The sequence below is a fragment of the Pituophis catenifer genome, unplaced genomic scaffold, assembly GCF_029215685.1.
Source record: "Pituophis catenifer annectens isolate HBS135680 unplaced genomic scaffold, rPitCat1.0.hap2 SCAF_9, whole genome shotgun sequence".
In the NCBI taxonomy this organism is placed as follows: domain Eukaryota; kingdom Metazoa; phylum Chordata; class Lepidosauria; order Squamata; family Colubridae; genus Pituophis; species Pituophis catenifer.
In genome coordinates this window covers 18,480,158-18,503,786 of record NW_027256889.1, presented here as the reverse complement: position 1 = coordinate 18,503,786, position 23,629 = coordinate 18,480,158, and the positions used below count along the sequence as shown (strand labels likewise).

Genomic DNA, 23,629 nt, shown 5'->3' with positions numbered 1-23,629 from the left:
ATCATCATTCACTCATTTTGGTGAATGTATGCATGTTGGGTCCATTTGTACCTTGAATTTTCCTTTACGGGTCTATGGCAAGCAGACTGGAATGAGTGAAAAGCGTATCCATCTACATCCCTCCCCTCATGTAGGAGAAGGAGTGGCAGCACCTGGGGGTGGAGTCAAAAGTGGGATCAGCCTAGAATCCCTATGTAGTCACAGGTGAACTAAGTCCAACCTCCCTAGAATCTTGTTGACCATAACTTCACGCAGGTGCTAATCATTAGTTGAGAAGATTCTCATGCGTAGGCATGGTTAGCAATAATTCCATTTGATTGGATCTTCACAGTGTAGACCAGTGGCGAAATCCATTTTTTTTACTACCAGTTCTGTGGGCGTGGCGTGGTGTGGGTTGGTGGGTGTGGTGTGGGTTGGTGGGCGTGGCAGGGGAAGGATACTGTAAAATCTCCATTCCCACCCCACTCCAGGGGAAGGATACTGTGAAATCCCCATTCCCTCCCACTCCTGGGGGAAGGATATTGCAAAATCTTCATTCCCTCCCCACTCTGGGGCCAGCCAGAGGTGGTATTTGCCGGTTCTCCGAACTACTCAAAATTTCCGCTACCGGTTCTCCAGAACCTGCTGGATTTCACCCCTGGTGTGGACCTAGTCTTTCGTGTCTGACATTAATCTTCTCAACTAACAGCACCTGCTTGGAGTTGGATAAGACTCAACAGAATTCAAGGGAGGTTGGAATTAGTTTGCTTGTGGCTATGCAGGGATTCTAGTCTAGTCCTTCTTTTAACTCTGCCCCCCAGGTTCTGTCCTGTTCCCAATTCTAAGCACTTCTAGTGTAGCTCTCTCTGAAAGGGAATAATGTACAAAAAATGAATTGGGTATATTCCTCAGCAAGCCCATTGCAAGCTTGATACCCGTGTTATGATAACAGAACCATCAGATAATTCAGGCCAATTAAAACATGTTCTTGGCTTCTCACATATTTCAAAATCTCATAAAAGACTTATAGGATAGGTGATTCATGAATACTGAATCAGTTATATTCACATACGGGTAGTCCTTGACTTACAACTACAATTGAGCCCAAAATTTATGTTGCTGAGTGAGACAGTTGTGATTTTTTGCCCCGTTTTACAACCTTTCTTGCCACAGTTAAGTGAATCACTGCAGCTGTTAAGTTAGTAACACAGTCGTTAAGTGAATCTGGCTTCCCCATTGATTTTGCTTGTCAGAAGGTCACAAAAGGTGATCACATCATCCCAGGACACTTCAGCCGTCATAAAAATGAGTCAGTTGCCAAGCATCCAAATTTTGATCACATGACCAAGGACTACCTGCATATGTGTGATTATCTTCTTCTCTTAGGCTAGGTCCCTGGTTATTTTCAGTTGTTCTCAGTTCATTAAATAGATAATAGTATCCTAACACTATTATAGTGAGAAAAGACTTTTAAGCAGTTGGTGCTTTCCCCTTTGCACCGCAGAAGTCTGAAGCAAAGCTTTCCTGACAGCTTGATAAATGGCTGTCTAGCTTCCAGCCAATAACCTACCGTATTTTTCAGAGTATAAGACGCACCGGAGTATAAGACACAGCTTAGTTTTTGGGGAGGAAAATAGGGAAAAAAATATCTGCCTACCAGGTATTCATCTGGCTAGCGTCCTTAGTCTGGTCAGCTTCAGCACATTAGTTTGCTGGTTTTTTTATCCCCTGCTTGGGGATAAAAAACAGCTTCTAAGGCACAGCTGAGAGGAAGCAGCAATGAGAAAAGCAGGCAAAACACCGGGGGGGGGGGGGGGGTATCGCTTCACTTGGCTAGCACCTACTTAGGGCTGAAAAAAAGCTTCTGAAGAACAGCTGAGAGTCGGAGCAAAGCATGGAGATTGCTTCACTTGCTAGCGCCTCGGTAAAGCACAGGGAGAGTCGAGGGAGCAGGCAAAGCTGGGAAGATCGCTGGGGAAGATCGCTCGCGCCTCGTTAGGGCTGAAAAAAAGCTTCGAAAAAGCTGCATGAGTATAAGACGCACCCAAATTTTCAGCCTCTTTTAGGGGGGAAAAAGGTGCGTCTTATACTCTGAAAAATATGGTAGTCTCTTTCTTTCTAAGTCATTGATGTCACTGTTGACTTGCTTTTAACTGTTAGGCAGCTCTTCCAAATCCACTCCTGAAAAATGCATTGTGAATTTTGGCTTTGAATGTGTTGGGGAAATGTGTGCACAGCAGTAGCATCACATTCATGTCATCATGTAAAGTTTCTCTTTTTTTAAAAAAAAAATCTCTGAAAAATGGATGCAGGTCAGGATTAGAACCCTAGAAGTTTCAACTTCAATCAGTTGAAAGAGTTTATCTGAGATTCTTTATAAGCAGTCAGTAATTCAAGATAGACACAGGGATTGGAGACCTATTATTATAAAGCACTTTTATTCAAAGCTAGTTGGGGTGGATGAGTGGTTTTCTTCCCATTTACACACAGATATTACAGACTTTATCCTTTTTTTCAGACTGCATAATGCTGTACAAATGAAACAGAAAGATAAGCAGACCATCGGCCAATTGGAGAAAAAGCTAAAAGCAGAGCAAGAAGCACGGACCTTTGTAGAAAAGCAGTTGATGGAAGAAAAAAAAAGGAAGAAGTTGGAGGAAGCAACAGCTGCTCGGGCTGTTGCATTTGCCGCGGCTACCAGGTACTTGGTTCCTGCTGCTTCTTTTCTTCTAGAACTGTGTTGTTCAAACTTGGCAACTTTAAGACACGTGGACTTTAACTCACAGAATTTCCCGGCCAGCTGGCTGGGGAATTCTGGGAGTTGAAGTCCACACATCTTAAAGTTGCCAAGATTGGGAACCCCTGCTCTAGATCCAAAGATTTGAAAGGGAAGAATGGTGAAAAAAAGAGTTAATAATTTATCAAACATTTGCTAGAACAATAATGGTGAGAAATACTCTGCTCTTTCTCTGATTAATATTTTGAGTGCTCAAGGCATGCCTATAATGATCAGATTAGCCAGTTATATATGAGTTCAGGAAAAACGCCTGAACAGGTGAAAAAGTGATGATTGTGTTTCTGAGTTGCAAATTTCCTTGATCATATTTGTCTTTATTCACCATTTACAATAATTTGATAACCTTTTTTTTAAAGGAAGCTGTCAATTAAGTGATATAGGAGCAAGGTTTTGTGCTGTTTCATGCAATTCATTTGTATTTGATATATGATGTGTACAAATGTCTATGCCATAATATAAAAAGAGCCTTGGTAGTAGAGTGGTCTAAGGCACCCTGTTATTAAGCTGGTTATTAAGACCAGCTGCCTGCAATTACTGCAGGTCCGAATCTCGTCAAGGCTCAAGGTTGACTCAGCCTTCCATCCTTTCTAAGGTAGATAAATTGAGGACCCAGTTGTGGGGGCAATAAGCTGACTTTGTATAAATATACAAAAGGATGAAGGCTATTGCTGAGCACATTGTAAGCCGCCCTGAGTCTCCGGAGAAGGGCGGCATATAAATCAAATTAAAAAAAAAAATGATACTCCAAGAAGATAACATTCTGGTTTATAACATTTCAGGCTGTGTGTGGGGGACTCTACCGCGAGACAATAAAACTACTTTGTATGAATGAAATAGTACAGGTGGTCTCGATCATCATTAAGCCTGGCAATTATGTTCATACATATCACCATGTGACCTGTCTTAAAGACTATTATGGCAGTCATAAGGCACCCCTCATTAAGCGAACCTACTATTCTCTACGGGCTGCTTTTTGCCAGAAACCAGAGATAAACACCAGTTTCTGGCAAAAACACCACAAATCAATCACATGACTGCGGGACCCTGCAACCGCCCATAAATGAATGCCAGTGCCAAGTGCCCAAAATGCAGTCACATGACGATAGGGAGGGCTGATGTTAGAACTTTGAAACTGGGCTATAAGTCTTGGGAGAGGTTCGTCAGAACTTCAGACCGTTGATAAGTGACTGGTCATAAATTGAGGACTACCTGTAAAGCTCAGCTGATGTGACCTTTCTAACAAGTTAGTCTTTTGTGTGCTCAGAGCATGTTATTCTCATCCAAACATGCAAAGTCCTTCCCCTACAGTATAGTCTGAAGTTTAACAGTCCAGAACAAGCTTTATTACAGTATATGAGAGCCTATAAACTTGCTCTCTTATCAGTGGCAGGATGGATGAATCCAGAGAGGGTATGCAAAAGATTTAATCTGAACTTATCTGATGCCAAAGTTTTTCAGCCATTGGTGAAGTATTAAAGATCACGTGAAGTGTTAATACCACTTTATAATGCCTATAATGCCAAGGCCACACTTGGAATACTGCATTCAGTTTTGGTTGCCACGATGTAAAAAAAGATGTGGAGACTCTAAAAAGAGTGCAGAGAAGAGCAACAAAGATGATTAGGGGACTCGAGGATAAAACATATAAAGAACAGTTGCTGGAACTGGATATGTCTAGTCTTATGAAAAGAAGGACTAGGGGGTGACATGATAGCAGTGTTCTGATATCTCAGGGGCTGCCACAAAGAAGAGGGAGTCAAGCTATTCTCCAAAGCACCTGAGGGCAGGACAAGAAGCAATGGGTGGAAACTAATCAAGGAGAGAAGCAACCTAGAACTAAGGAGAAATTTCCTGACAATTAGAACAATTAATCAGTGGAACTACTTGCCTCCAGAAGTTGTGAATGCTCCAACACTGGAAGTTTTTAAGATGTTGGATAACCATTTGTCTGTCTTGGGTAGGGTTTCCTGCCTAAGCAGGGGGTTGGACTAGACGACCTCCAAGGTCCCTTCCAACTCTGTTATTCTATCTACACAAATATGACTAAAAATGCAGCATTTTCTATGCCAGATACTGAACTGAGAAGGGAAGATTACAAACATCAAGTAAATACGGGCAAAAGTTCCCCTTCTCCTGTTGCTCAAAGAGCAGTTTCTGGTTTTTTAGGAAACAAAACCTCATTTTTGGAAGCCTACAGCTGCAAACCTAACAGAGGACTATATGGTTCACAAATTATGTTTTCTTTTGCAGTGCTAATTCAGCTGCTTTATAAAAAGAGTCCACACAATTGCATCCTTTTTTCCACACATCTTGCTATTTTAATACATTCATGAAATTAGCGGAAACCCAGACTGAAAGCTTGCCCTCTTCTCTCTTTCCCCTTATTTATTTATTTATTTATTTTTTTGCTAGAGGAGAATGCACTGAGACGTTACGAAATCGCATCAGAGACCTGGAGACAGAGTGCAAAAAGCTAACTATTGATATAAAGGTGAAAGAAGATCAGATACGAGATCTAGAAATGAAAGTTCAGGTAAGGAGAAAGTAACAAAAGGTTCTGGGATTCTGTCTCTCAGCCAAAATTCTTTTAAAGTTAGCAAAACATTTGCAAGATTTGAAAGATACACCAGGGTTTTACTTTTTCCTCACTCTAAATCAGCTTGAGGCAGGCTACAGTTCCATCACCCATAGATTTGTTTGTTTTTTTATTTGTTTTTAGATTTGTATTTGTATACAAATACAAATTTGTATTTGTATGGCAATTGGTGGCAGAAGATGGTCCCGTAAGTACCCCGGTCCTAAGCCATGGAGCGCTTTAAAGGTGGTCACCAACACCTTGAAGCGCACCCGGAAGTCCACCGGAAGCCAATGCAGCTCGCGCAGGAGAGGTGTCACGTGGGAGCGCCCTGTCGCTCCCATAATCCCCCGCGCAGCCGCATTTTGCACCAGTTGGAGCCTCCGGATGCATCCCAAAGGGAGCCCCATGTAGAGAGCATTACAATAGTCCAGACGAGAGGTGACGAGTGCTTGAGTGACCGTGCGTAAGGAGTCCCGATCTAGAAAGGGCCGCAACTGGCGTATCAGGCGAACCTGATAGAAAGCCCCCCTGGCCACGGCCGTCGTATGCTCTTCTAAAGACAGCCGTGCGTCCAGGAGGACACCCAAGTTGCGGGCCCTTTCCGTGGGGGCCAGTGATTCGCCCCCAATAACCAGCGATGGCACCAGCTGGCTATACCGGAACGCCGGCAGCCACAGCCACTCGGTCTTGGAAAGGTTGAGTCGAAGCCTGATTCTCCCCATCCAGACCCGCACGGCCTCCAGGCACTGGGACATCACTTCCAAGGCATTGTTGGGATGGTCTGGGGTGGAGATGTACAGCTGAGTGTCATCAGCATACTGATGGAACTCCACCCCAAAACCACGGATGACAGATTGGTCATGCTGGGAATGATGAAAGATATAATCTTAACACATTTCCAAGGTGCTACCTTGTTTCCCCAAAATAAGACATCCCCTGATAATAAACCTAATAGGGCTTTTGAGCACATGCACTAAAATAAGCCTCCCCCCTGTAAATAAGCCCTCCCTGAAAATATTTAAATGCAGAGCTGGAAATCAGGTAAGACAGCAAGAGGAGTTCCATCTTGCTCCACATGCCCCAAAATAATAAGACCTCCCCGAAAATAAGGCCAAGCACTTATTTCGGGGTTCAAAAAAATGTAAGACAGGATCTTATTTTTGGGGAAACATGATAGTTTAGGGAAGAGTGTCTGAACCTGAAAACTGTTTTTTTTCTTTTCCATGCCTTTTCCAGAAAGAATATTTGCTTACTGAGAAGCATTTCTTAACCTACAGATCACTGTTTGGGTAATAACAATCTGCAAAATGAGGTCTAACGGATTCCCTTAGTTCTATCTGATTAATTTCAAAATTAATCCAGTCCAAAAAGTTTTCTTGATATACATTCCAAAACTAAAGTTATGTTCACAAAATGTGGGTGCAAAAGGGAGGAAGGCCATAATTGAATTGACATCACAATTGTGGAAAAATGTGTAAACTGTGCTTAAGAAAAAAAAATAAACTAGAAATATTTTCAGAGTCTGGAACCCATTGTTTACAAGCCTTAGAGCAGTTTCACATTTTTGATAAGGCAACATTTCCAGGGGAGAATGGGGGGGAAGGAAGGCTAACCATTTACCTTATTTCCTGAGGACTGTGAAAACAAAAGAAGGAAGCAAGGTGTAAAAGTTAAGGAGTAGGGAGAGCCAGATTTCAATCGCCCTTTAAGAACACAAGCTGGCTGGGTGACCTTGGGCCATGCACTCCCCCTCAACTCAAATCAGCATCAGGATGTGTGACAAGCTGGCTGAGAGACAAAATCCCTTATGGCATCTTGCACTAATAGCTTTGTTGTAAGAACTAGGCAAGCACAATGCAAAAGCAGTCTATGGGAGACCAATTGGGGATTGAAAGCTGTCCAGCAGATCTGGAGGATACTAGAAAAGGCAGCTATTAAATGTACTTGAACAACTAATGATTGCATTTACTTGCCCACTTATTTAAGAAAAAAACACTTTGTTCAGACTCTTCAATTTAAATAGAACAGGGTTGGGGAGAATCTACAATTGTTTCGGGGAAACCTTCATGTTTTGTTGAGAATTTAACATCCTATGAATTTCCATTGAAATATCTTCACTTTTTGAAAGTTCTCTGTATGTCCCATAGTTGAACAAGTCAAATTGGCTAAGCAAACAGGTAGTTGATTAAAAGGTAAAGGTTCCCCCTTGCACATACGTGCTAGTCGTTTCCGACTCTAGGGGGCGGTGCTCATCTCCGTTTGAAAGCTGAAGAGCCAGCGCTGTCCGAAGACGTCTCCGTGGTCATGTGGCCGGCATGACTCAACGCCAAAGGCGCACGGAACACTGTTACCTTCCCACCAAAGGTGGTCCCTATTTTTCTACTTGCATTTTTTACATGCTTTCGAACTGCTAGGTTGGCAGAAGCTGGGACAAGTAACAGGAGCTCACCCCGTTATGCGGGACTAGGGATTCAAATCACTGAACTGCCGACTTTTTGATTGACAAGCTCAACATTTTAGCCACTGAGCCACCGCATCCATTACGTAGTTGATTACCGAGGGTTCATTTATGAAGGAAGTCATTATAGCCATTATGACGAATTATTCTGAAATGAGATTAAAGACATTTCTGGAGAATAGGGTTACCAACCAGGCTTATATGCTAACTGTAGAATTTATCTGAATAACATTTTGGGGAAAATATGCACCAAGGATTTTGCTTGTCTCCACCCTGTAGGCTTCTCAGAGACATTCTAAGTGTCCACTGCAAGTGACAAGAATGGTGTGTGAATGAGCAGGACATTTATGCTTTGACTTTAATTTGGAGCCTGAGAAACACAGATCAATGTGTACCTTCTCAACTATAGGTTAATTATTATTTTATATGCCTCATCTGATAATACATTTCCCCACCCCAAAGCCAACATCAACATTCAGTGGTAACTAGAGGAATATATCAGTCTTTTCAAAGCTCTTGGCAAAAAAATAATATCTATATTATATCTAGACTCTTGTGTCTAGAAAGGTAGTCCTCAACTTACGACCACAATCGAGCCCAAAATTTTAAGATGCTAAGTGAGACATTTGTTAAGAGAGTTTTGCCCCATTTTATGACCTTTCTTGCCACAGTTATTTAAGTACATCACTGCAGTTGTTAAATTAGTAACACGGTTGTTAAGTGAATCTGGCTTTCTCGTTGACTTTGCTTGTCAGAAGATTGCAAAAGTTGATCGCATGACCTCAGGACACTGCAACCGTCATAAATGTGAGTCAGTTGTCAAGCATCCGAATGTAAACCACGTGACCATGGAGATGCTGCAACGGTCGTAAGTTTGAAAAATGGTCATAAGTCACTTTTTTTCAGTGCCGTTATAACTTTGAATGGTCGCTAAATGAACTGTTGTAAGTCAAGGACTACCTGTAACCTTTAACTGGGCAAAATGGTACATCATAGGGCAAAACTGTTTCAACCATGGTGCCTCAAATGGACAGAATATTGGGATCCGTTTATCCCATGGGAATGACATTTTGGAATGCTCTTGCCCTGCCACGTTGTTATTCTTCAGCATTGCTGCCACGCTGGAGCACTGACATTTAATAATAATAATAATAACTTTATTGTCATTGTACGTGTATACACAGTATACCCATACAACAAAATTCACTTAACACCCAAAGACCACGTCCAACACACATAACAATCCCCAAACACACTCCCACCCACCCCAATTCCCCACCCCTAAACCACCCAAACATCCACACAACAGACCAAGTAATACTGTCCAACCGCTCACTGACAGTGGCCCTTTAGTTCATTGTTGAGTGCAATTATAGCTCTGGGATAAAAATTCTTCAGAAAACGTGTGGTCCGAGTTTTAATTGTTCTGTATCTTCTGCCAGAAGGCAACAGTCCAAAAAGATTGTTAGCAGGATGGGAAGAGTTTCTGAGAATGTTATGCAACTTCCTCAAACAGCGAGATTCGAAGATGTCGTCCAGGGCTGGTAGCTGGAGCCTGATGATATTCTGGGCAGTTTTAACGATTCTCTGTAGAGCTTTTTTGTCCGCTACAGAGCTGCTCCCATACCATGCAAGAATGCCGTATGTCAGGACACTCTCAGTGGTGCTGCAATAGTAGGGCAGAAGTAGATGCTGAGATAGATTTACATCGTTTCCTGACGCCTTCCCAAAAATCATTGGGGAAGCCAGCAGGAGAAAGTCAGTGGGGATTCCATGACTGCAGCTGATAGCAAGAAGGCAGTAGTGGGTTTGGGTAACAAAATATATCTGAAAGGAAGACCCAACAAGTCACGGGTTGTCTAGTGATAGCTAAACATTTCCAATCCCTATGAATTACTTTGGTGTTCAAACATGGCTTAAATGTGAGTTTGTTTTTACAGCTGGACTCTTGATGCCTACACAGAAGTTGTTGTTTTTTTGGCAACGGTAGAAAGGTGGTTTTCCAAGATTTTTGTTTACCTTCCTAATCTAGTCCTGATTAACCTTTTAGGATTTCCTCTAGTATAACAAATAACATGCAAGTCAGAAAGTATTCCCAAGTGCCCAGAGCCAGGTGTTTGCCCCAGTTTCTCCCCCACTTCCCCACCCATAATTTTTCCTCCCCCTTGAATCTCCTAATAGTGACTGTGCTTGTAACAATCCTGCTTTAATTCCTTTGAAAGGAATGGCGGAAATACAAAGAGAATGAAAAGGACACCGAGGTATTAATGTCGGCCCTTTCAGCCATGCAGGATAAGACGCAGCACTTAGAGAACAGCCTGAGCGCAGAGACAAGAATCAAATTGGACCTCTTCTCTGCTTTAGGAGATGCCAAAAGACAGCTGGAAATAGCTCAAGGTAAGTCAATCTCGGGGTGCCTTTAGTGCAGCGGTCACCAACTGGTGGTCCGTGGACCACTGGTGGTCCATGAGAAAATTTTGGTGGTCTGCAGAAAGCTTATTTCCATTTTTTATATTGCATTAAATCAGGGGTCCCCAAACTACGGCCTCTGGGCCGGATTAGTGCAATGAACGCTTGTGTTACTGCAGAGTCTCCCCCTTCGGGGTCTTTTTGTGTGGGTCGGAGGGGGGCAGAAATTCCGACTCGGAGTCTGTTTCAGCCTCCTAGTGTGGGGCTTTGGGCGAAGGCTGCAGGGAACTGCTGCTGGTGGCGAAGAGCCGGAGGGCCTTCTTCCAGTGGAACTGGAACTGGCTGATCATCTCATCCCGCTGAGCCTCCAGGCGCTGGTACCTGGCCTTGCACTCCCACAGGTCTTCCTTCTTCTTGGAAAGCCTATGCTTGTAGTCCTCAGTGAGGTGCTTCTGCTGAGCCTTCTTCTCAGTCAGATCCAATTTGAACTGAGCCAGCTGTTTTGCCAACTCTTTCTTGTGGTGGCTGCTTAGCTCCAACAACTGCTTCCTGTTGGGGCCCTAAGGAGCCTGAGTGGGCAGGGGAGGAGTGGCTGGGAGGGGAGGGGCAAGTAGAGGCCGGCGAGGCACCCCTCTACGTAAGTGACATCAAGTTGGCCATGCCCACCCAGTCACATGTCCACCTAGCCACGTCCACCCAGCCGGTCATTAGGAAGATTATATTAGTGGTCTGCGGGATTTAAAATTATGAATTTAGTAGTCCCTGAGGTCCGAAAGGTTGGTGACCCCTGCTTCAGTGCACTGTAAGAACCCAAAGTTCAGGTAGTCCTCATTTAGTGACCACAATTGGGACCGGCAAGTCAGTCATTAAGCAAAGCGATTGCAAAGGGAAACCATGACTGTGCTTATGGTCTTTAGCTTTGCTTTGCTTTTCCAGACATGCGAAAGTCATAAGTGCAAGAATTTTCATCACATCATAATTGTGTGTATGGTTGCTAAGCAAGTTACCCACTGAATGAGGACTACCTGTAATCCTTGTGGGAGCTTCCATCGCAGCTTTGAATATCGCCGTGTGTTATGTGATGGCATTTCCTTATTGTTTCCAAAGCCATTTCTAGAAAGTTTTAATTGGGAAAAACTGGCAAGGAAAAATCCCTATGGCCCTTCTTTTCTGACCCTGACCTGGCCATTTCTCTCCCATCTGCTTAAAAATGTTTTTGCTCTGTTTTAACTTAAAAGTGCTTTTGCTCTGTTTGAGCATTTGACTCAATAATTCACTGGCTAATTAATTTCCATTAGAAAAGTCCACTATAATCATAAGAGCATCAGTTAAAACTGGGTAAAGTATGGACAGTTGGTTCAGAAATCTATTCTTTTACTTCCCTTTTTTTAAAGAATTATTACATTTTCATACTATGAAAAATGATAAATAAATGAAAATAAAGATAGTAGGGAAATGGGAAAGGGAATAAACAGGAAAAAAGAAGTGTGGGGTAGAGAGGGAAAAAGAAGAAAAAAGTATTAACTTCCAACTTTTTTTTAGTGCAGTTAGAATACAAATAGTAAGATACAACGTCAACTTTTTACTTTTACATACCTAATATATTAGTCATTTCTACAACAATAGACTTACCTACTCAGAAAATCCCAAAGTCAGAACTTTTTTTTTCTTTCTCCAGCAATGTCAGTTCTTTTTCTGAAGGGAAATGAGATGGCCAGATAAACCTAATAAAATTAAGCACCCTTGTTATAAAAAAGGAAACAGTCTAACCAAAGACAGCTCCTTCCTAACCCGTTTCTGAAGCCCTTCGTAATCTCCAACACTACACAGCCAAAACTCAATTGCAGAGTAATAATTGTATAGCAATTTTCTCTCTCTTATGTTGAAGCAGTTAAGTGGGGAAATTAGAGGTTTTCTGTTATCATTTTGTTTAAATCAAAATACAGGCCCTAAAAGCAGGAAGAGGGGCAGGGATTCTCAAGAGAAGGGGGTCAAGCTATTCTCCAAAGCACCTGAAGGCAGGACAAGAAGCAATGGATGGAAACTAATCAAGAAGAGAAGCAACCTAGAACTAAGGAGAAATTTCAGTTCTGAGAGAACAATCAGTTCTGAAGTTGTGAATGCTGTAACACTGGTAGTTTTTAAGAAGAAATTGGACAACCATTTGTCTGAAATAGTATAGGGCTTCCTGCCTGAGCAGGGGTTGGACTAGAAGACCTCCAAGGTCCCTTCCAACTCTGTTATTCTGATTTCAGTCCTGCCTATTTGAATCAGCTCAGTAAATAAGAATGGGGTGAGATGGGGGAGAGAGTGCAAGCTTGGGCCAGAAAAAGGAAATTGCCGGGTTTGTTTGTTGTTTGTTGTTGGGTTGGGGTTTTTTTGGCTTTCTGAAGATAACAGCAAGCAGTGCTAGAAAACAGATCATTAAATTTTATTAGATCTGCAAATGCAATTCGAAGTGTGGACATTACAAAAAATGCAGTGTTAACAAATTAAGAGCACAGGCACAGCTAGAGTTCCTCATGTTCTGAGCACAATGGAATGCTGAGAAAAGAGAAAAATACGTTGCTAAATTGTTCTGAAATAGATGAATTGTATCCCTAACTCTTGTGGCTATTGTGTTTTCAAACCTTAAGAAAATGCTTTTTAGTGCAGGTTTCTAGCATTGAAAGAAAAGGCACAAAAGGGTCTCGCAGGATAAGCAGAAGCAAATCTTTCTGTGTCCATCTCTCTCTGGCCCCCCAGAAAATATTGCTAAGGAGAGAAGGGCCCCTTTGGGCTTGAAAACATTTGCAAAATCAGTCTCCCCTCCTCAGTTTCAATTTGGAGTTTTTGTTGGGTGCTGCGAACTGCCATTTGATCCAGCAGAGGGTGCACAAGGCTAACAAAAGAATTGTCATTCTTGAGTCATACCAGCGCAAATCTCCGAACTGGGATATTTATTTTTCCTTGATATGCTGTAGCACCACCCTCCCTTAACATGCCTTTTATCATAATACTTCTTTTAAAACCATATATTGGTCCAGGACAGGGGTGTCAAACTTGTGTCGTCATGGCATCATCACGTGACGTATTGGGACTTTTTCCCCCTTCACTAAACTGAGCGTGTGGCTAGTGCGGGACGCATCCGACCCACAGGCCGCAAGTTTGACAGCCCTGGTCTAGGGTTTCAACAAGGTATGGTTAAAAAAAAAAAAAAAGTCAAGAGATGACAGTGCACTTCAATCTCCATTATTGTTGGTGTGTTGTGTGTGCCGATAAAGCTTCGGTCACACTATTGCAGCCTCTCTTTTTTTGGCTGTGCTATATAGCTACCGCTGAAAAGCCCTTCCTGTCAGGCACAAAGGATCGGGGCCCTACATTAAGTTGCAGTACAAGAAGATTTATTATTTCAAGCCTATACACAAGAATCCAGTCAACTAATGGTCAGCGCTAAATTGGCACTAAATAAGGGTCAGTGGAATTCATGGGAAGACTAGGCTGTGGTCATTTGTGGCAACATGAGGACTCTAAGCTAATGATGTGTTTAACTCCGCCTCCAGCTCTCTGCTTGCTCTTCTCCTATGTCAGAGGTCTTCAAACTTGGCAGCTTTAAGACTTGTGGACTTCAACTCCCAGAATTCTGGGAGTTGAAGTCCACAAGTCTTAAAAGCTGCCAAGTTTGGAGACCCCTGTCCTATGTCTTAAAGTGAAGGTCTTCCTGTGCCTTAAAGTGAGCGATTCTTTTCTTTCTTCCCATTTTGCAGGGCAAATAATTCAGAAAGATCAGGAAATCAAGGACCTAAAACAGAAGATAGCGGAAGTGATGGCAGTCATGCCCAGCATAACATACACTGCAGCCACCAGCACGTTGAGCCCAGTTTCTCCACACTATTCTTCCAAATTTGTGGAGACGAGCCCTTCTGGACTTGATCCTAATGCCTCAGTTTATCAACCCCTGAAGAAGTAAGCGCCAACTTTCCACCTGTCGCACCGAAGGCATCAACACAGAAAAATCTCTTGCAGTCAAGATGAAATTTGTATAGTGTGAAACTGTACTGATTTCTTGTTTAAAAATAAAAATAAAGGGAAGTGGGGGGGCCCAACACCAAGGTTTGACTCAAACTGCCCATCAGTTTTTTCTTGTAAATTTTTAGAAAAACTCACAAAACTTTACAATTTTTTTTTCTTGGCCAATGCATTAAGGGGGAAAGAACCCACAATTCTTGGTTTTCATATAGCAAATTCTGCTTCTTTGTTAGTTAAAGTCAATTCACAGACAGATACCCACACATAAATGAATTGCTGCAAAAAATTTCCCCTTGAAACTACCAAAAAAAAAAAAAGCAGCTCTGCTTGATTTTAAACCCTTCTTTCTCCCCCCACCCATTTCTTTTAAATATAATGAAGCCAAAATGGCAAATTAAAAATGGCAAGGAATAATGATGGAAATTCTTTAGTCTGTTTTTTGTTTTTTATGGCGAAAGGATTTGTAGTGAAATAAAGCTTTGATATAAAGGATGGTGAGATGGGGTTGAATGGAAGGAAGAATGTCCAAGATACCAATTTAGCTTACCCCACTAAGGACCAAATGTGTAATAAGAGGGCATCATTTTCTTGAAGGAAGGCAATAAACACATGATAATGACATGTTCTTGGTAGTTGTGTGAAGGTTCCCATCAGGATGGTTAATGGCTTTGAAAGATGCTAATGTTGGCAGGACCTTGAGAAACTAAGAGATGCCAAGAGGGAATTTGATAATTTAAGACTTATCTCTCTTCCCCCACTCCCGTTTTGCTCCCACATAACCTAAAAAAAAAAAACACCTAAAACTCGTTTTACAGAGTCTATTGCAGGTCACCAATATAATTTGGATGCCATCTGCGGTTACATCTCTTTTTTGTTCATTTTTGGGTACCAAATCCAACAGTGTTTCCGATGATGCGGATACGCTGTAGCTGAATAGTAACAGAGGGAGTATTGTAGTAAAAGCAGAGCGGTGCAACATAGGGTATTCCAGAGACTGTCCGACTGGTTTCATAAAAAGGGCAGCTTGGGTGTTTTGGTTTTTTTTTTTTTTTTTTAAAGTCAAATTTCAATTAAGCTTTTTATCATCCTGAGTTTGACAGTTTCATTTCAATGAGACTGGGCTAAAATCTCAGCCGTTGTGCCAAGGAGGTTTTGTTTTTTTTTTAAAGAATTTTTAAAAAAGAAACTCAAAATTGCACAAAGGTTTCAGTTTAAATGTATATTGTGCATTGGTAGGAAAGTGTGTTGCACTGGCGACTTTTGAAGTGTTTAAGGTTTGAGTATGGGTGGGAGGGGCAGTGGGGCAGGGATTCAAAATTGTATTAGTAACTAGCAAAATTATTAAAGAGAGAAATGAATTCATTATGATTTTGCAAACATGCAGTGGACTCTGGAAGGACAAAGTTCTTCTTTAAAACACTTTTTAAAGTTTCATAATTGGCAGGTATGCCTTGTTTGAAAACAAATTAAGTAGGACAAGCAAGTCAATAAAATATGAGTATTAATGGTCCATCATTTTAAATCAGATTCTTTTTCAGATTAAAAAAAAAAATCCTAGCTTTAGCCAGGTGTGCATGTTGCTGTCATTTTGCTTTTTGGAATCATCTTGTGTAATTGTCACCATGAAAGTGTTACTCAGAAATGTCATTGGTTTTCATCTTTGTGCAAAACATGGACTCTTGTCATTGACTTTTTTTGTGTTGAGGTTCCCCCATTTTTTTATTTTTATTTTTTATTGTTTTATTTTTCTTGGCTGCCCTTTTGGGCACTCTTTCTGTTGAAATACTTGGTCTTGGCTGCATTCCTTTTTTTTTTTTCTGTGGGGTTTACAAAAAAAATATAAAAATAAACATTTTCTTGCAGATAAGTCATTTTTGGGGGGGTTTGTTTGTTTAAGTGATTGATCAGCTAGATTAAAAATACTTGGAAAGAGGGGGGGGAAACTCTTGGAAAAGTAAACAGATTTGGGTTTTAAGAATAGTTTGGGTGTCATCTAGCATAGAGTTTCTCAACCTTGACAACTTTAAGACTCCAGAATTCCCAAGCCAACATGTGCTCAAGTAAGATCATCTTAGATCACTGAGAACTACACTTGAAATCTTTGAGGAGGGCACAGTAGGCAGAGTGATGATGCAGAGTGGACCCAAATAATACCTATAGGCAAGGATCCCTGGTGGCACAGTGGTTAGAATGTAGTATTGCAGGCTGACTCTGCTCACTGCCAGGAGTTTGATCCTGACCGACTCGATTGACTAGCCTTCCAAGTTCGGTAAAATGAGGACCCAGATTGTTGGGGGCAATATGCTGACTTTTTAAACCACTTAGAGTTGTAAAGCACTATGAAGCAGTATATAAGTCTTAAGTGCTATTGCTATTTTCTGGGGTGGATTCGGCGTTTTAAGTTTGGCACCTCTTAATATTAAGCCAATGTTTTGGCTAACACAAGAAATTCAGGAATTCCTTGATTTAAAATCTGCTGATTTGTGTGTGATCTAAAATGGGATTGGAAGCCGTATGTGATCCTGAGGTTTCAGGTTTCCTCCTCCTTGATGGGGATCAAAGTGCAATGCAGTTTTGTGTCCTGTTGCTTCCATCAGAATTTCAAATTGGAGTAAAAACTATTGCATGTGATCCATGCCATTTATGCATAGGGTTAGAACTAAATGGAGTCTCTTTAGATAGTAGAAACCTGGATTTAGCTATTCTTTCATCTGCAGGTAAGTACTCTGATTTAAATAAAATGAGGAAAATCTCTTCAAATGGGCTCATCAAGTCTAATTTTCTGAGATGCTTATTGTTGGGGAAAATAGAAGACAAAGGTGCTGGATGAAAATAAACTTGGCTTATAATGGATTGATAACGTCATTTCAGGTATAAACTCTAAATGACTAAATTTATCAAAAGGATGCTCCTGTCACTTCTGACTTTTGCTGTTCATTATTTGTCTCCCCAAATTCATCCCATTTAAGTCTTTTTACCTCTAAAGGATTGCAGAGCTGACTTCTTTTAAAAAATGAAGTCTTTTCTTCCTGCAACCTTTTCAAAACCCTGTATAATAATTTAAGCAAAAGGCTGAACAATAAATTACTTTCAAAGGGTGGGAACTTTGGCTCTTTCACCCGCATTTCAGACCTCAGACTGGAAGAAAAATTGTAGACCTTACAGAAGCCTTTACAGCCATGATGCAGTTTGCTTGAGGCTAATAACACTCGTTATGCAAAACCAGCTATTATAGATTTGCAAAAGCCACAATTTTTGTCTTAACAATTGTACAGACCCAACAAACTATCGTATTTCAGCAAATCATCTTTAATAAGACTGTGCAGGAGCCAGGTCACCAATTCAAAGCAGCAGAAAGGAAAAATGACTCCTTTTATTTCTGAATTTCCCATCCAGTTTTAAGTGAAGCATTATTTGATAGCTGGGTTTCCAAGATGTGGTACCTCTCGGCTACTTAGCATTTTTCAAAAATCTTATAAAGAAATCCTTGCATAATTCTTGCCATGATCTCCCTGTAAGTACAGGCCCAGTGGAAGTAAAATATACCAGAGAAAAAAGAAAAGTTAACTCTGATAAGGTTAGTTTATTCATTCATTATATTTGTATAGCTGCCCGTTTCACATGAAAGCAGGGGTGAAATGCTCCTGGTTCGGACCGGATCACCCGATCCAGTAGTGATGGCGGCGGGTGTTTCGGAGAACCAGTAGCAAAAATCCCTGCACACACACACACACACACACACACACACACACACACACACACACCCACCATGCCCAGCTGAGCTGCAGGATCATCAGAGGCTTTTTTTTTTTACTTTTAAAAGCATTTTTTCTACAACCTCTTCCGACAAAAAATGCTTTTAAAAGTAAAAAAAAAAAGCCTCTGATGATTGCGCAGCTCAGCTGGGATAGTCAGAGGCTTTTCAAAGCATTTTTTTCTGCAACCTCTTGGCCGAAGAGTTGGTAAAAATCGGCTTTGAAAAGTCTCTGACGATCCCAGCTGAGTTGCCTGATCGCCAGAGGCTTTTCACAGCATTAGAAAAAATGCTTTGAAAAGTTTAAAAAAAAAAAGTTGGCCACGCCCACCCAGTCACATTACCCTCCCCCACCAAGCCACGCCCACAGAACAGGTAGTAACACATTTTACATTTCACCCCTGTATCAGTGACACTCAGCAGCATACAAATAGCGCTTGATTTATGAACTTTCATTTAACAACAATTAGAAATTACAATGGTGCTAAAAAAAAAAAGTAACTTACAAGCAGTCCTCACCCTCATGAGTGTTGCAGTGTCCCCACAGTCACTTAATCAAAATTCAGGCACTTGGCAACCAACCAGCATGTATTTATGATGATTTGCAACATCCCAGGTTCACATGATCACCCTTTACAACTTCCCACCCAGCTTCCAATAAACAAAGTCAAGGGGAAAGGCTAAATTCATTTAACAACCTTGTGATTCTCTTAATGATGGCGGTGACTCACTTAACAACCGAGGGGAAAAGGTGGTTAAAATCAGATGCAACTCAATGACTTGGAACGCAGCTCTTTTCTACCTGAGCTCTTCCCCACTTGGCTGCGCTGTTTTTGGCTTTGGAAAAAAAAAACTTGCTTTTGGTCTGCCTCCTTTATGGACTCCTTTATGTGTCCCTTGTCTCCTAGGGTGCAGAATTCTGTATGTTGAAAATCTTTTTAAATTGCAGAGCTGTGAAGATTCCTTCCCCAAATAATAGCAGTTGCTGGATCATCACTTAGCATATGGGGGAAGGGAAAAGAGGTCAGTTTCTACTAGAGAGACACCAGGAAAATGCTGAGAATATTAAACCAGTAAGAACAAATATAGGACTTGGCAAACCAAAGGATCCCAAATTGAATCAATTGTCCCGACAAGAGCACAACAAAAAAAGCAATGGATGGAAACTAATCAAGGAGAGAACTAATCTAGAAATAAGGAGGAATTTCCTGACAATTAAATCAATGGAACTCCAGAAGTTGTGAATGCTCCAACATCGGAGGTTTTTAAGAAGAGATTGGGCAACATTTGTCTGAAACGGTATAGGTTTCCTGCCTATAGTTGGTATAGTTGGACAGGAAGACCTCCAATGGCCTTCCAATGCCGTTATTCTGATTCTTCACTAGAGGACTTGAGAAGATGTCAAGGTGAAATGACCCCTTTTTCATATCTTGCTCATTTCCCATCTAACAACGTAGAGCGTTTTCTAGTTTCTAACCGTCATTACTAATGAGGACAGGCTTGAGGTCTGTTCCATAATGACATGGTCATACCACAAGATGCTGTAAATCGCTTCTTGTGAAATAGCGTGAGTCAAGCTGCAGGGTTAGAGTGTTATCGGACCACCGAAAATGGATTGAACGTGCTAATCAAAGAAACCCCCTCAGCAACTGCCTTAAAAGAGCCTTGATGGTACAGTGGTTAATGCACCCTGTCATTAACACAGCTGCCTGCAATTTCTGCTGGTTCGAATCTCTCCAAGGCTCAAGGTTGACTCAGCCTTCCATCCTTTCTAAGGTAGGTGAAATGAGGACCCAGTTTGTGGGGGCAATAAGCTGACTTTGTATAAATATACAAAAGGATGAAGGCTATTGCTTAATGCATTGTAAGCCGCCCTGAGTCTCCGGAGAAGGGCGGCATATAAATCAAATTTTTTTTAAAAAAAAAAACCACCCGGGAGCAATATGGTCCTTTTGACATGTGCTTCCACGCGCAAGCCTTAACAACAAGGACAGACAAGGATGCCCTTTCATTTCCTGGTTTTAACAGCCTCCTTGCACTGAGTGGAGAAGGAAGATATTATCAAAAAGATGAGGTGTAACAATTCACTTAATGTTCCTTATTGGCAAGGGAGGCAGATAGAAAAAAAAACGTTTAACGGTGTGTTTTCCATTACTGGGGGATCAATGGGGCTGCCATTTCCCTCTCTCAGTTCTATGGTGCTTGAAAAATCAGGTTGCTTCCCAAGATATTCCCTGCTAAAGAAAATAAACCAAATAAAAACAAAAACGGAGGATTTGTGGTTTTGCATGTTTTTTTAATGCATCTTCCATGTTCTGTGATGGTTTTGACCTATGAATTAGAAATACATCAGTCGTCTTTCATTCTTTTCCCAACGCATTATGTTGTTTTTCATTCTTTCATCAATAACAGAATATTGGAAATAAATTGTGTAAAGGAGTTTGGGATTGTGTTTGTGTCAGCAAGGTAACCTTGCAAAAACCAGACAAATATTGGATGTGAGATGAGAAGCAAAGCACCAAGCTTGATGATACCGTAAACCAAACTCAACCAGAAGCTGCCGAGAAGAATTCCAGAAAATATTCCTCAGAGCATCGCTTACACTGGTCTACAAGGAGAAAGCCTCGGAAACGAAAGTAGCTTAATTTTACCAGAATTGGGTCACTAATAAAAGGAAAATTAAGTCCTGAGTATTAATTGGCTGCAGTTTCCAAGATCCAGCCTTCAGGTCAAAATTGCATCAAAATAATTCAAGATTATGAGAAGAATGTGTGATTATGCTCCATACCTTTTCTGCAAAATGTGATACAGCAATGAGAACGGTGCCACGCCAATCATCATAAATTTATCTTTTTATTGATACCAATAACATGACTTTCCATTCATTTATTGGTTTTTCATGTAACATTTTCATGCTTTTTGCATGACAAACTGACAAGCTCTAACATCAGATTAAACTACAAGGTTCCATCTTCATTCAGTATCTAAACTGTGCTTTTTGGCTTTTCTCTTGTGAGCTGCAGTAGGATCATCCCTGGGGAGATTCCAGCAGTAATCAGCAAGCATGGACAGACTCCATTCCCCTTGGTATCTTTTTCTCCATGCCTGCAACATCGTGGTGGAATCCCTCCCCATGCTCATCACTCACTGCCCCACAGTTCAAAGGGAAATAGTCTAAATGCGAGTGTAAGAAGTGAATTTTCAGTGACATGTTTGTAAGGTAAAGGTAAAAGTTCCCCTCGCATATATGTGCTAGTTCCTGACTCTAGGGGGCGGTGCTCATCTCTGTTTCAAAGCTGAAGAGCCAATGCTGTCCGAAGACATCTCCATGGTCATGTGGCCGGCATGTCTCAATGCCAAAGGCGCACAGAACACTGTTACCTTCCCACCAAAGGGGTCCCTATTTTTCTACGTGCTTTCGAACTGCTAGGTGGGAGCTCACCCTGTTACGCGGCACTAGGGATTCGAACCGCTGAACTGCTGACCTTTTGATCAACAAGCTTAATGTCTTAGCCACTGAGCCACTGGGCCCCTCCATGTTTGTACATGTTTTTGCACTTGGTACAAACATGTTTGTACATGTTTGTACCAAGTGCTTTATAGGACCTAAGCAAATTTTCCATGTGTTTTTCACAAGTCATCTGCTTTGCTGCTCTCAGAGCGAAGATAAATTTATACACTACCATGTGGTGCCATTTTCATTGTTTTACCATACTTAGTTGAGAAGTTCTGATGCATCGGGATCATTAGACACCTCCTCCCTTGTAGGCAAACATACCACCTGGGTATAAATCTTTATTGTGAAATATCTTGAAAACTTCAGCCAACCAGTGGTGGCTCAGCAGACTGATAGCATTGTGATTAACACCAGCTGTCTGCAATTACTGTAAGTTCGAATCTCACCAGGCTCAAGGTTGACTCAGCCTTCCATCCTTTCTAAGGTAGGTAAATTGAGGACCCAGTTTGTGGGGGCAATAAGCTGACTTTGTATAAATATACAAAAGTATGAAGTACAAAAGTATGAATGCTTAACGCATTGTAAGCCGCCCTAAGTCTCCGGAAAAGGGCAGCATATAAATCAAATTAAAAAAAAAAAAACAGTATCTTTATCATCTGCCTTCTAATTCATCTAATCAAAATATGTAAAATTAACACAGTTTATCTCAGAGGTTGATAATTTCCCAAAATTTGTAGACCAGTGTTCTGGGAGACCCAGGTGGGCAACAGCTTGGATGGTACCAACAGTTTCCATTTAAATCCCTCCAGGGGTGGGATTGAAAATTTTAGCAACTGGTTCTCTGACCGGTTGCTGGGTGGCCGTAGCCACAGGGGTGTGGCCTACTCGGCCTCCTGCACCATCGGGGGGGGCGTTTTCAACCTCCCCAGGTTCCAGAGGCTTTACTCAACCCTCCGGGAGGGCGAAAACCTCCTTCCCCCGGGCTCCGGAAGCCCTCCAGAGACTGGAAGCATTGCAAGCATGAGCACGCCCACAAGCGAACCGGTAGCAATGGGATTTGAATCCCACTACTGGACCAGCCTCATATGACCATTGCAGCATCCCCATGGTACATGATTGAAATTTGGGTGCTTTTCAATTGGCAAGTTTTTAACCCCAGATGCATCATCCCAGGTTCAATGTGATTGTCATTTATGACCTTCCAAAAGTAAATTCAATAGGGGAAGCTAGATTCACTTAATGTCCTGCATGATTCACTTAACAGCCATGCCAAGAAGGATGTGACTCACTTAATAACCCCCTTGCTAAGCAGTGGAAATTCTGACCTCAATTGTGGCCGCAGGTTGAGGACTACCTGTATTAGCGGCAAGTGTCACTCACCCCCCTCCTCCTTGAAAATGCAGGGACACCAGAAGCCGGCCACTGTTATCTGGGACCTTTCTATTAACCTTGTACAGGTAAAGGTGGTCCTCGACTTATGACCACAATTGAGCCCCAAATTTCTGTTGTTAAGCGAGATGTTTGTTAAGTGAGTTTTGCCCCATTTTACGACCTTTCTTGCCACAGTTGTTAAGTGAATCACTCGCAGTTGATAAGTTAGTAACCCGGTTGTTAAGTGAATCTGGCTTCCCTATTGGTTTTGCTTGTCAAAAGGTCGCAGAAGGGGATTGCATGACCTTGGGACACTGAAACGGTCATAAGTATGAACCGTGTTGCCAAGCATCTGAATTTCGATCACATGATCATGGGGATACTGCTACAAAGGTCATAAGGGTGAAAAACGGCCGTAAATCCCTTTTTTCAGTGCCGTTGTAACTAAATGAACTGTTGTAAGTTGAGGACTATATGTACAGTGGAAGCAACCAATCAGAGCTACCCAGATGTGGAGCTGCAGGCCCCAAATTCTGCTCCTTGTTCAGGGATGATTATATTCATTGCTTCATCCTGGATGCAGCTTTGGGATTTTAATGTTATTCAAAATACTGCCTGTGAATTAATAAAACCATCAATTATTAAGAGCCACCAACACTCCCTGGTGATTGTTTGCTGCGAAATTAATATATAAACCCAGAAAGACTTTTGTGAGCTAAAGTATAAATGTCTGGGGGATTTTCTTTTTTTGTTTTAATTTCAACACAAAGATTTCATTTAGTGCTCTTTTACCGGCATTCGCACAAAGTTTTTAACCA

General features: G+C 41.6%; 1 protein-coding gene across 2 annotated transcripts in view; it reads left to right on the top strand.

Moving 5' to 3' along the window:
- Positions 1 to 15,739, top strand: part of MACO1 (macoilin 1) — a 72,796-nt gene extending 57,057 nt beyond the window's left edge. For both annotated transcript variants that reach the window (XM_070949681.1, XM_070949680.1), the window contains exons 8-11: positions 2,498 to 2,680; positions 5,189 to 5,309; positions 10,035 to 10,209; positions 13,968 to 15,739. In XM_070949681.1, the coding sequence (XP_070805782.1) occupies positions 2,498 to 2,680; positions 5,189 to 5,309; positions 10,035 to 10,209; positions 13,968 to 14,170 (682 nt within the window). In that variant the 3' untranslated portion in view covers positions 14,171 to 15,739. The remainder of the gene's footprint in view (positions 1 to 2,497; positions 2,681 to 5,188; positions 5,310 to 10,034; positions 10,210 to 13,967) is intronic.
- Positions 15,740 to 23,629: the final 7,890 nt, after the last annotated feature.